At 49.7% G+C, this 11,324-nt stretch overlaps 1 protein-coding gene across 1 annotated transcript in view; it reads left to right on the top strand.

Annotated features, from left to right (window-relative positions):
- Window positions 1–3,118: 3,118 nt before the first annotated feature.
- The window catches only part of AMPH (amphiphysin), a 125,306-nt gene continuing 117,100 nt past the window's right edge, over window positions 3,119–11,324 (top strand). Inside the window, exon 1 of the mRNA XM_075493556.1 lies at window positions 3,119–3,187. Within this exon, the coding sequence (XP_075349671.1) occupies window positions 3,119–3,187 (69 nt within the window). The remainder of the gene's footprint in view (window positions 3,188–11,324) is intronic.

The following is an 11,324-nucleotide window of genomic DNA, read 5'->3' as shown; positions in this document are numbered from 1 at the left end:
CAGGCAGCTCTTCTCTCTGTGACCCACATCCAAAGGGCAGCGAGACCTACAGAAACTGCCCTGACAACTTAGCTAGTCTTTTACTGCCCATTACATGCTGACCTAAACTGCAAGTATAGTACCAAGCTGTCGTTTGTAAAAGGAGGTTTAAAATTCAGGTCCTGTACACCTGAAATCATTTAACTTCTCATGTTGCTTTCCCATGATTGCTAATCTGTTTGTCTCGGCTGGCATTGAATCGGAGTCCACACATTCTGCCTCCCAAAATCCGCAATTACAGCGCATTTTCAACTCCCGGGCTGTCCTGCAGCTTCATTTGAATAATCTTCATTTCCCATTCCAGTTTGCCACTGCAGTGACTATTGAAGTGGTGTGCTTATGATGGGGATGCCTTTTATCTGCCATGTCTGGGTGTGAGTCTCCGTACGCTGCTGTTTGTAGAGCTCTGTGAGGTGAAAGTCGCTGTGTTACTCCGAAGCAGGTGATAGCTATATTGGAATTATCATTGCAATGGAGGTGGCTGCAAGACACCTGCCAATATTTTTCTCTTATCGATATTGTAAAATTAGCTCCTATGGACCAGTGTCTTCTAATTGTATTGCTTTACACAAATGAAGAGTGCTCAGAAAAGCAGAAATGTGTGATGAGAAACCATGCTGTTGATGAGTCAGAAGAGATGCAGATTTATTTTTCTGACTAACATTTTGGGTGAACAGGGATCGTCACCTGGCAAAAGTGGTGACATGGCATTAGTAGTAATACTTACCTTCTCCTTTCCCCTTAGAGATTTTACGTTCAAAAATCACCACTCCATTAGGAGCATTTTTCTATGAATGACTGATCATCCCTGCTATTCAAGAGTGAAACTGAAGTGAAATCTCATTTTAAAATAACACCAAATAAACAACAAATATAAGGAGAAAATAAACAGGGTAAATTGTAGAAAATGATTCTTCATTTTTAAACATCATCTATTTCAGACTAAGGTATCAGCAACACAGAGAAAGAAATTTGCTTTAAAACACACTTAATGGGGAAGTTTTCTATTAAGAGAGATTAACAATAAATGTTATATGCGACAGACAGGGAGTATAGGGAGATCAGCCTGATTGCTGATAATTACTTTCTAAAATCTATGTGATGGAGAGCAACACGCGCATTGATAAACTGGCCAGTGAAACAGCCATTTCTGGCTGTTGTCCAAGGCCATTAAATGGGGCAAAGCCAGTGCCGGTCGACTGACTGAGGAGGAAAAGACCAGCTGTATGACTGAGTACAGCCCACACATCTTCATGCTCCTCATCCACCAGCATGAAAAAGCATTTTCAGGCTTGGGGGTGAGGGCTCTACTATCGTTATATCAGACAATTGGGGACAAAAAGGCACTCCCTCCCCCTAATACCCCAAATGCAACCAAATACACTCTGTGTGGCTGAGACGCGCTACCTTGGCTATCCTTTGGTGAAGAAAATGCACAAGTAATCAAAGTTAAGACCACCTCTTTTCATGATTTTTCTCTTATTAAAGTGGTGTGAACCTTTTGGAATCAGATGCCAAACCAGCCAGAAAGAGAAACTCGCAAGAAGATGTGAAAAATTACTTCAAAGAATTTGGGAGCCCCGTGCACACTGGGATTTTGTTTTGATCTTTCACCAGCCTGACAGCACTATAAGAGACTGCCTGCGATCTTTCAGATAAAATAGTTTTCTTGGTTGCTATGATGTGTTTTCTTTGTTTTTCTGCTTTTGGTTTTCTTGTTTTGTTTTTTTTTTTTTTTCTTTTTAGAAGATGCTTATGTGAGAATTAAGTAAGCACCTACCTTTATATAGGTCACAATTTCTTAATAAACATTGTTACTGCTGCAGTCAGTATGTTAAATCCGCTTCCTAATATTACAGGAAAATGTGTCATGCAGGTCTGGGGCTGGATGGATGTCAGAAATACAAGGTCTCGGGAAATATAGCTGGACTTACAAGGTGTATGCGACATTTTCTTTTGGCAGGTACAAGACCTTCTGGCTTGTGTTTTGTACCAATCCAAAAAATCAACAAAAAGTATTACAAACGTAGAACAGCTCCCTGTAGAAGAATATAGGTGCAGGCTCACTGTGTTTTCTTTGTATTGCTTTGCGGTGTTTGCCACTGGGTTTCTACTCTCTGGATCAGGGAACTCCGTGCTTGGCCAAACAGCAGAAATAAGTGCCAGAAGTGAATTTGGGGCCAGAGTATCTGGGAAGGCTGACTGCTAATCCCAAGTGACCAGTGCTGAGCGATTCTGTATTTGGAAGATTTTGGGGTGCTTGAGTGTCAAGGGAGGATGGACAGTTTTATTGCAACTGCCCTCTAGTTTTGACTGCAAGTTGTAATTTCAAGAACGAGATCAAAAACCTCAAACCAGTCTGGAGACAGTTTATTGCTGTTGGCTGCTACTCCGAGATAGGAGCAAGCGATGGATAGGAGGAGGATGCCGAGAGCAGTGCAATGGCAAGTCAACGTATATCGCTTTCATTCAGCAGCGTGGGCGCTAGGAGCCCAACCCGGCTGCTGGCTGCACCAGCAAGCCCCGCTTGGGCCCAGCTAGGGGTGCAGGTCCCCGAACCGCAGCGCCCAACTACTGTGCTGAAGGCCCGTGACACTGCAGACCCAAAACCAGACCGAAAGGCATCGAAGGAGCCTGGAAACTGGGAGCGACTCTGACCCGGTGGAAATTTCCAGGGAAATGTGCAGGTGCCTCGCACTCTCCAGCTGTACAAGGGGACTTGTGCCGGTAGCGACGTGGCCATCAAGTACCGCAGCACTGGCGGTTTCTGGAAATCCTCACCCCCGTTATCTCTCTTGATGTTTTTTATTATCTAGAGGAATCGCCTCATCTCCAGGAGACAACGCTCTCCGCCCTGCGGGGGGCCCAACAACCGCTTCCCCGGAGGCGGGCCGCGGCTCACCTGAGGCGGCGGCGGCGGCCCCGCCTCTCCCCGCTGTGTCTTTAAGGCCCTCCTCCTCCTCCTCACCCTCCTCCTCCTCGCCCGCCCTCCATCCATCCCTGCCTCACCGCCGCTCGCCGCCGCTGGGCTCTGCCTCGCCCGCCTTTCCCCCCGCCCCCCCCATCCCCGCCGCCAGCCATGGCTGATATGAAGACCGGCATTTTCGCCAAAAACGTCCAGAAACGCCTCAACCGCGCCCAGGAGAAGGTGCGCCGCGGGGCGGGAAGGGGGATGCTGGGGCGGGGGGCGGCCTCGCCCCGGCGGGCAGGAGGAAGAAGGTGGTGGTGGTGCCCGGGGTCCGCGAGGGGAGGCGGCCCCGCTCGCCCCCCGCTCCCGCCGCTGCGGCTTCCCCGGTCCCTGCCCGCGGGGGTGCGGAGCCGCCGCCGGGGGGCGGTTGGGGGGGGGGGGACGGACGTTATTATGTAACTGGCCCATTTAACCGCGCCAGCCGCCCCCCGCCCGGCCGTGCCGCTGCCCCCCGCGTCCCGGCGGCGGGTCGCTCCCCTCTGGGACGCGGCGGTGCGGGCGGTGCCGGTGTCCACCTGCCGCAGGCCCGAGCGAGCCGCCGCTTCGTCGCCCTTCGCGCGGAGCGGGGCTCCCCGCGGGGGTAGGCCGAGTGGCTGCGCACCGCACCGCACCGCGGCGGGGTGGCCGGGCTGCCGCTTCGGCCCGCGCGGGGAAATAAGGGTTTGCCTTGCCTCGCCTCACCGCCCGCCGCCAGCCCTCCTAAGAGGATTGCATTTCCTTTAATATCCGCGCCGGCTCATCCCCGGCTGAAGCCATCCTCTTGCTGCGCTCGCTCGGCAGCTGAGGCAGCCGGCCGCAGCGGTGTGACAGAAAGCCCCTTCATGTGACAGAAACCCGCGGGGGGCCAGAGCGGGGAGTGCTGGCGGAGGCCCACGCCTTCATGAGCAGCTGCTTCAGTTTTGGGGAGCTTCTCAAAATGTCGTGAGGCTAGACAAGATGTTGTGCAGCTGATGGTGTTTGTCACTTAGAAAACTCGGCACCGATTCTTGCGTTACTGTAGCCTGGAAATGAACAACCGGCAAAGTCGGGGAGAATTTGCAGGAGTTTCTGATAAAAGATGAGGGGTCTTGTTGGCCATTGTTTATTTTGTTCAGCTTCACTAATAAAAGCCGATAGGTATAAATGTTCCACACAAGTAACCCCTATTTAGCTGTAGGATGTCTCAAAACAGGACCATAGATACAGACATTAAACCAAGCAGAAAAGCATTTGTGTACGACTATGTATAGCATCTGTATTTGCTATGAGTATGGTTTGTTATAAAGCTGTTCTCAGCATGAATTTGGGAGGCACAGTTGTCAGCAAGCGTTGCACATTCTCTTTTGAGGGCTAATAAAACCTTTACACCCCTCCAGCATGTATCCTGTGTTGTTACATGTTCTATGTAATAGGGCTCTGGAGAATTAAAAGAGATTACTTTATGACCACTATTTCTCATACTTCACTGCTTATAAATCCCCACTTCCTTTTTGCCACACATTGAACTCTGTGGAGCTCTAAGGGAATAAAAATCGCAACAGTTAATATGTAGAAAAAGTCTCATGCAATCATGTCATCATTTAAGAATCTAATACCTGAGGTTGTCACGGACAAGTGGTGGAATTTCCCTTTTAAATACTTGTATCTAGCTCACAAGGTCATAAAGTACTAGACTTTTCAATACCAAAGTCATGGTGCATTTCCATTCTTGCAGGTTTGGACTAAAACTGTTTTTGAGTAAAACACATACTATACTCTTTAATAGTTTGAAGAGGTCTGATGACTTTATGGTGTAAGTTGAGCTGGGTTGGTAGTTGGAGTTGAAGCCTAAAAATACTATTCGTTTCCTTGTGTCTTTGTTAGCGTTGTTACGATTAACTGTCCAGTAAAGCATTGGTGTAAGTCTCAAATCAGATGTACTGCTCAAACATGGGAGGTCTTGTTTGCAGAAATGTGTGGGCATACCAGAGCACACCTTAACCTGAGGTCCTGGTGTTGTGGCAAAGATAGGTCATGCACCAGCCCCTGGGTGGCTGTGTCGAGCCCGACAGACACCTTGGGTGCAAACTGGGGGTGCTGGTGGGCTCTGATGGCTGGGATGCTTTACCTTAGCTTTGGTGATCAGCCATGCTAACCAGGGGAAAATTTGTCTGGTTTGATCTGCATGTATTGTAGTTGGGCATCTGGCAAATCTGGCCTCATTATGGCATCTGTGGTGGTTGTTTATGTCAATGGGTCTAAACATTGCTTATTTACAGGGAATAAAAGCTGTGAGGGGCCTGACAGAGTAGGTCACCATACCATGTAGCTCTGTATCCTTGCCTCCCTCTTCATGTCATGCATGTGTAGTTATTGTGTGAGCTGTGTGCATCTATTCTCTTGTGCCTACACTTCTGGTTAGCTTTGAGTTCCTTTATGGTTATACAACATAAAATCCTTCATTATTTTTGCTAAAAGTTTACTTTAAAAAAAAAAAAAGGTCCCCAAATGGCAATGATACAGAATGATTGGGGTTTTTTGTTTGTTTTCTTTGGGTACTTGATGACAACAAATAAATTGTATCTAGGAGTTAAAAGTCTGCTTTATCTGATTTCTGATGGTGTGAATAGGATGGCATTGTGACAGGTGTGTATTATCACACTAGCTTAAAGAGATTTTAAATACATTCTGAGTTGTTTTATCTTGTTGCTTATATTGGATTTGGGCACCTTCAGTTGACTTAATGTGTCCTTATAGTCAATTGCGTTTATAAAGCATTTATACATAGTTTTCTACTATGTGTTATTAATGTAACATGCATTAAAAACATGGAGTGGCTGTAAAACATAAACCTTCATCTATGGAAACTATTTTTCTAATAATGCTATCATTATCTTCAGTTCCTTGCAGTCTTGGAGAAATTTTAGTTGTATGGTGTAGGTAGTGCATGTGCCATATACATGTGTGTCTAGTCACTATTTATATGACAAAAGCTAAACATATGATGTGAAAACATATCATATTTTGCGAACCTATTTGTCTTGCATTAAAGTGTTAAATCTGAGAGTTATATGGATGCATCCTTTGATGCTCTTTTCCTAGTCTAAACAAAGCAATCCTCCACCTGTGATAGAGCAGACTTGATAACATCACTAATGTTTGTTCTTATAATATTCCAGAAATACTTAGATTACACTGTGGAAATTGGTGAGGTAAATGTGTCAATGGCTTGATATGGCAAATCACATTACAAAATAGTGTAAGGCTAAGGCTAAAGAAAGTAAGAAATCATGCACTTACTCGTGAACTGAACTGCTAATGAGGGGAAGAAGGCAACTGTCCAAAATGGGCTGTACCAGGCTAGTACTCAAAATGAAATGTGATTTTAAACAACCAGAAATAATAATTGGTCACTGAATTTTTAACATCATCCAGAAGATGGTACTTTGGGTGGTAGCACATATGCCTTGGCACCCTGATTTTGAATCAATGAGTGTCCCATGTACTAAATTACACTGCTCTTCACTGCATTTCTTCAATGAATTTTCCCCCAAAACTCAGGAAGCATGGATGTGCTGAGCATGCAGCATCTGCTGGAAGTTGCCAACAGTCAGCTAAAGAATCTGGATTAAAGTTTTAAAAGCATCAGAGCAACTTAGGAGCCAACATCCCAGTCATGAAAGTAAATGAAACACTGAGGCACTTAAATGTCTGTTTATACTGAAACCTGAACAGATGTATTGGTAACCGAGGCTGGCTGAGTCAGCTCTGAGGACAAGATTACTTAGATGAAAAGGCTGAGTTTGTATCCCTAGGTTCCTCTGGAAATTTGAATTTAAGCTGCTAACCCAATTTATAACACTAGTTATCTCCTTGTCCTGCCTTTGTAACCCAACACCTCTAAATGAACAGAATAGTTGGGCTGGAAGGGACCTGCAGTGATCATCTAGTCCAACTGCCTGACCACTTCAGGGCTGACCAAAAGTTCAAGCATGGTGTGAAGGGCATTGTCCAAATGCCTCTTCAACGCTGACAGGCTTGGGGCATCGACCACCTCTGCAGGAAGCCTGTTCCAGGCTTTGGCCACCCTCTCAGTAAAGAAATGTTTCCTCATGTCAAGTCTGAACCTCCCCTGACAGATGCAGCTTTGAGCCATTCCCACGGGTCCTGGCAGTGGGTACCAGGGAGAAGAGATCAGCACCTCCCTTTCCACGTCCCCTCCTCAGGAAGCTGTAGAGAGCAGTGAGGTCGCCCCTCGGCCTCCGTCTCTCCAAACTAGACAAGCCCCATGTCCTCAGCTGCTCCTCAGAGGACATGCCTTCCAGCCCTTCACCAGCTTTGGTGCCCTCCTTGGGATGCGTTCAAGTACCTTAACATCCTTTTTCAATGGTGGGGCCAGAACAGCACAGGATACTCGAGGTGAGGCTGCAGTGGTTCTAAATGCAATGGGATAATCACCTCTTTTGACCGGCTGCTTATGCTGTGTTTGATGCACCCCAGGATGTGGTTTGCCCTCTTGGCTGCCAGGCCACGCTGCTGACTCCTGTTGAGCCTCCTGTCGACCAGCACCCCCAGACCTCTTTCTGCAGGGCTGCTCTCCAGCCACTGCTCCCCCAGTTTAGACTTGTGTCCAGCTTTACTCCATCCCAGCTGCAGAATCCGGCATGTGTTCTTGTTCAATTTCATGCCATTGATGATTGCCCAATGCTCCCATCTATCCAGATCCCTCTGCAAGGCCTCTTTGTCCCTTGAGAGGGTCAACAGCACCTCCCAGTTCAGTATCATCACCAAACGTACAATCTCCTGCATTTGGATCACTGATAAAAATATTGAACAGGTTTGGCCCTAGAATTGAACCCTGAGGAGCACCACTGGTGGCTGGTCACCAGCCAGATGTAGCCCCATTCACTACAACCCTTTGAGCTCTGCCATTCAGCCAGTTCTTCACCCAGCGCACCAGGTACCTGCTTATCCCACAGCTGGACAACTTGTCCAGAAGAATGCTGGGAGGGACAGTATCAAAAGCCTTACTGAAAGCCAGAGGAACTACATCCACTGCCTTCCCTTCCATCCACTGGGTGGGTGACCCTATTGTAGAAGGATATCAAATTAGTTGAACAGGACTTTCCCTTTGTGAACCCATGCTGACTTTGCCTGATGATTGCATTATTCTTTAAATGTCTTTCAGTAGTACTCAGTATGATCCTCTCCATAATTTTTCCATGTCCTGAGGTTAGACTAACAGGTCTATAGATCCCTGGGTCTTCCCTCACGCCCTTTCTGTAAATTGGAATAACACTGGCCAGCTTCCAGTCAGCAGGGACCTCTCCAGACTCCCAAGACCTTTGGTAGATGATTGAGTGGGGTCCTGCTGTAACATCTGCTACCTCCTTCAGTACTCTGGGATTAATCCCATCAGGCCTTGTTGACTTGTGAACATTCAGCTGATACAGCTGGTCCCCTACAATTTCAGTGTCCACAAATGGAAAGTCACTGTTCCCACAGTCATGGTCTTCCAACTCGGAGGACTGGGCAATCCAAGGTTGCCTCATAACCGTTAGCTCTGGCACAGAGAGGGGATGGCTAATAAGAGGTGGTCTCTGGGCTGCAGGGATGGCTTCTGCCATGGCCTGAGAGAAGAGTAACAGCACATGGTTTGTCTTTGGGAGCCAAATGGCAGAGGAGGCATCAGGGATGCACAGCAGCTGTGCCCAGCGCATGGCCACCAAGGGCAGGGACAGCCCCCGGGCCTCCTGGGCACAGGCACGATGCCTTGGGGCCAGCACCCCAAAGGCCTTCCTCCAAAGGATGCTGGGTGGAGGGGTGGCAGGTGGGGCTGCTGTGGGCGGGGCCCTGTCACGCCCATGTCACAGTGCCGCCACCCGGCAACGCAGCAGTCCCAATGCCCCGGGGCAGGATAAAAGGCAGCATCCTCCTGTGTCCCAGAGCTGGCCTGGGGGCAGCCCAAAGACATGCGAGAGGAAATCCTTGCGGAGCTGGTGGAATTACTTGGAGGGAGGAAGACTGGAGGCTGGACGAGGCTGCTGGAGGCTCTCCGCTGCAAGGCCAGCTCCTTGGAAGCTGAAGGCCCTGAAGGGCCACCTTCAAAGCTCATCTGAGGGATGGAAATCCTGTTTCAGCCTTCAGGGAACAGATGCAAGCCCCTCAGGAGATGAGGAGAAGAACCACCAAACCCAGAGGTACCCAAGACTACCAGGCCTTTTCAGCTGGATAGCAGTGGCAAAACCAAGGCAATGCCTTCTTGAGGAGCACTGCAGAGCTTGCCGTCCTCATTCCCCGTGGAGCCAGGGGCAGCAGCTGTAAGAAAGGGGATGCAGAGATGTTTCCAGGGGTCCCAGTGCTTTGGAGCACCCACTGCTGTCCCGCCAGGCACAGGAAGGATTCTTGCCCCCAAGGTCAATCATGCCGAGGCCCTTCGGCCACTCTCAGAAGGCCCTGAGGTGGCTCCAGGTTGAGGGAGAATAGGGCTTGGGCATCTCCTGGCAGGCGTGAGCAGGCTGTGGGAGGAGGAGGCAGGTCTTGCTCACGTCCTGCACCCGATCGCCAGCTCTGGGGTCAGGAAGGAATTTTCCCCCAGGGAAGATTGGCACTGGTTCCCGGGGGTTTTTTGCCTTCCTCTGCAGCACTGAGCAGGACCACTTCCATGTCAGGGCTCCTCTGGTCCCTTTTGGCTAGCTTACTGCCTGCTGCTCATGCTCCATGAAGGTGGCCCTCGTGCCCTGCGTGGGGGGGGAGGAAGCTTTCTAGACTGCCAGGGTGGGCCCCCAGCGTGGCCCCCAGGGCTTGCTGCTTGTCCTCTGTAGCACTGAGCACAGCCCCTTGTCAGGGCTCCTCCGGGCCCTTTCGGCTCCCTTCTCGCCTGCTGCTCTTGCAGCTCCAAGGCACCACTCGTGCCCTGGCTCTCTCGGGCTCTCTTGCCCACTGCAAGTTTGGAGTGGGAGCGAGCTCTGCTCGTCCCTTGGCTCCATTTCCCCAGGGGTTCTTGCTTGTGCAAAACAGCCTGTGCTTGGAAGGGCTCCAGGCTTGCTGCCCCGTCAGGAGCTGCCACTCTCCAGCTCTCCCTGCGTGCAATACAAGCGCAGGGCAGGCACCAGAGCGCTTTCCATGCGTCGCTGGCCAAGAAGCACAGAGGCAGAGCAAGTTTTGGAGGACACAAAGTGTGCTTGTCACCGCTATGTGTCACACTTTGGAAAACACCCCACCGTACCACGCGCCTCTTCTTCCTTTTCTTCTTCTGTGTGGTCGGTCCCGATCCTCATGCTTCACGTTCTCGCTCTTCAGGAAACAGGGCCTGCTTGGCCTGTGTTCCTGCTGCCGCTTTCTGTAGCTGTGTGACGTACGTGCCTTTGCCAGGCTGCAAGGGATGTTCTTTCAAGCTAAACTGAAGAACGCATCAGCCTGCTCCTGGGCTGATGGGCATTGTGTGAATGCTGGTGAGCATCGGCTCTGAAACACATTCAGAAAAATACAAAGAAAAATAAAACCCCGTTGCCACTTGTAACCTTTGTGTTGTGTGTCCTTGAAAGTGTTTTGGGAGCTGGAAAAACCTGTGGCATTTCAGGCAAATTACAGTCTCATCGTTATTGGACTCATGGTGAGCGTAGGGAATAGAGCAGACTAGTTATGCTGTGTTCTGCCTAGAGTTCTGCATGAGAAGCCATGGCCTAGGTCTGAGGGCTCCATCCAGGAGAGCAGCTCTCTGCAGGGCAGGTCCCAGGCCCATCCAGGAGACAGGGGCAGAGACGGGCACACCTACCCCATCACTCAGGCAGGGACCGAAGGCCCCAGGCTGAGCTGAGACACGTCCCCTGCGCCCTTGGCAGGAGACGGGCGAGGTGGGGGTCCTGCGGGAGGCCGGTCCCAGCCACTGAGGCCTATAAGCACCCCCAGGACCCTGGCAGAAGAAGACTTGCACTTCTTATATGCTCTCCTCTAGACACTGATGCTTGGCCACTTTGGAGACAAGAGTATTGGGCCAGGTGGACCTTCTCTCCGAGGGAGTACTGTTTTAGAGCTCTAAAGGGGGGCTCTTTTGTTTTAGCCTGTTTTCCACAGGAAACAGATCAGGCACATACAAGGAGTAAAAAAAAAAAATCCATGGGGAAATGAACAGATATTGCTCACCCCCAAAAGATTTGCAACCATTTAGTTGAGGAGCCCATCCTGCTTCAGACTCAGGGCTTGATCTTTGAGCCTTGCTAGTGTCAGAGATGCTAGGTTTTGCCATCCTCTGGAAACCGAGCTCAACTGGATGAACACAGGAGACTTTCAAAAACCGCACTTCACACTTGCTTTTTTGCAAATTTGTGCAGATCGTCCAGTTGTCTCGAGACAATGC

The sequence above is a fragment of the Mycteria americana genome, chromosome 2 (genome assembly GCF_035582795.1).
Source record: "Mycteria americana isolate JAX WOST 10 ecotype Jacksonville Zoo and Gardens chromosome 2, USCA_MyAme_1.0, whole genome shotgun sequence".
Taxonomy (NCBI): Eukaryota; Metazoa; Chordata; class Aves; order Ciconiiformes; family Ciconiidae; genus Mycteria; species Mycteria americana.
The sequence above is the reverse complement of the archived record's forward strand: the minus strand, read 5'-3'. Positions and strand labels throughout refer to the sequence as shown.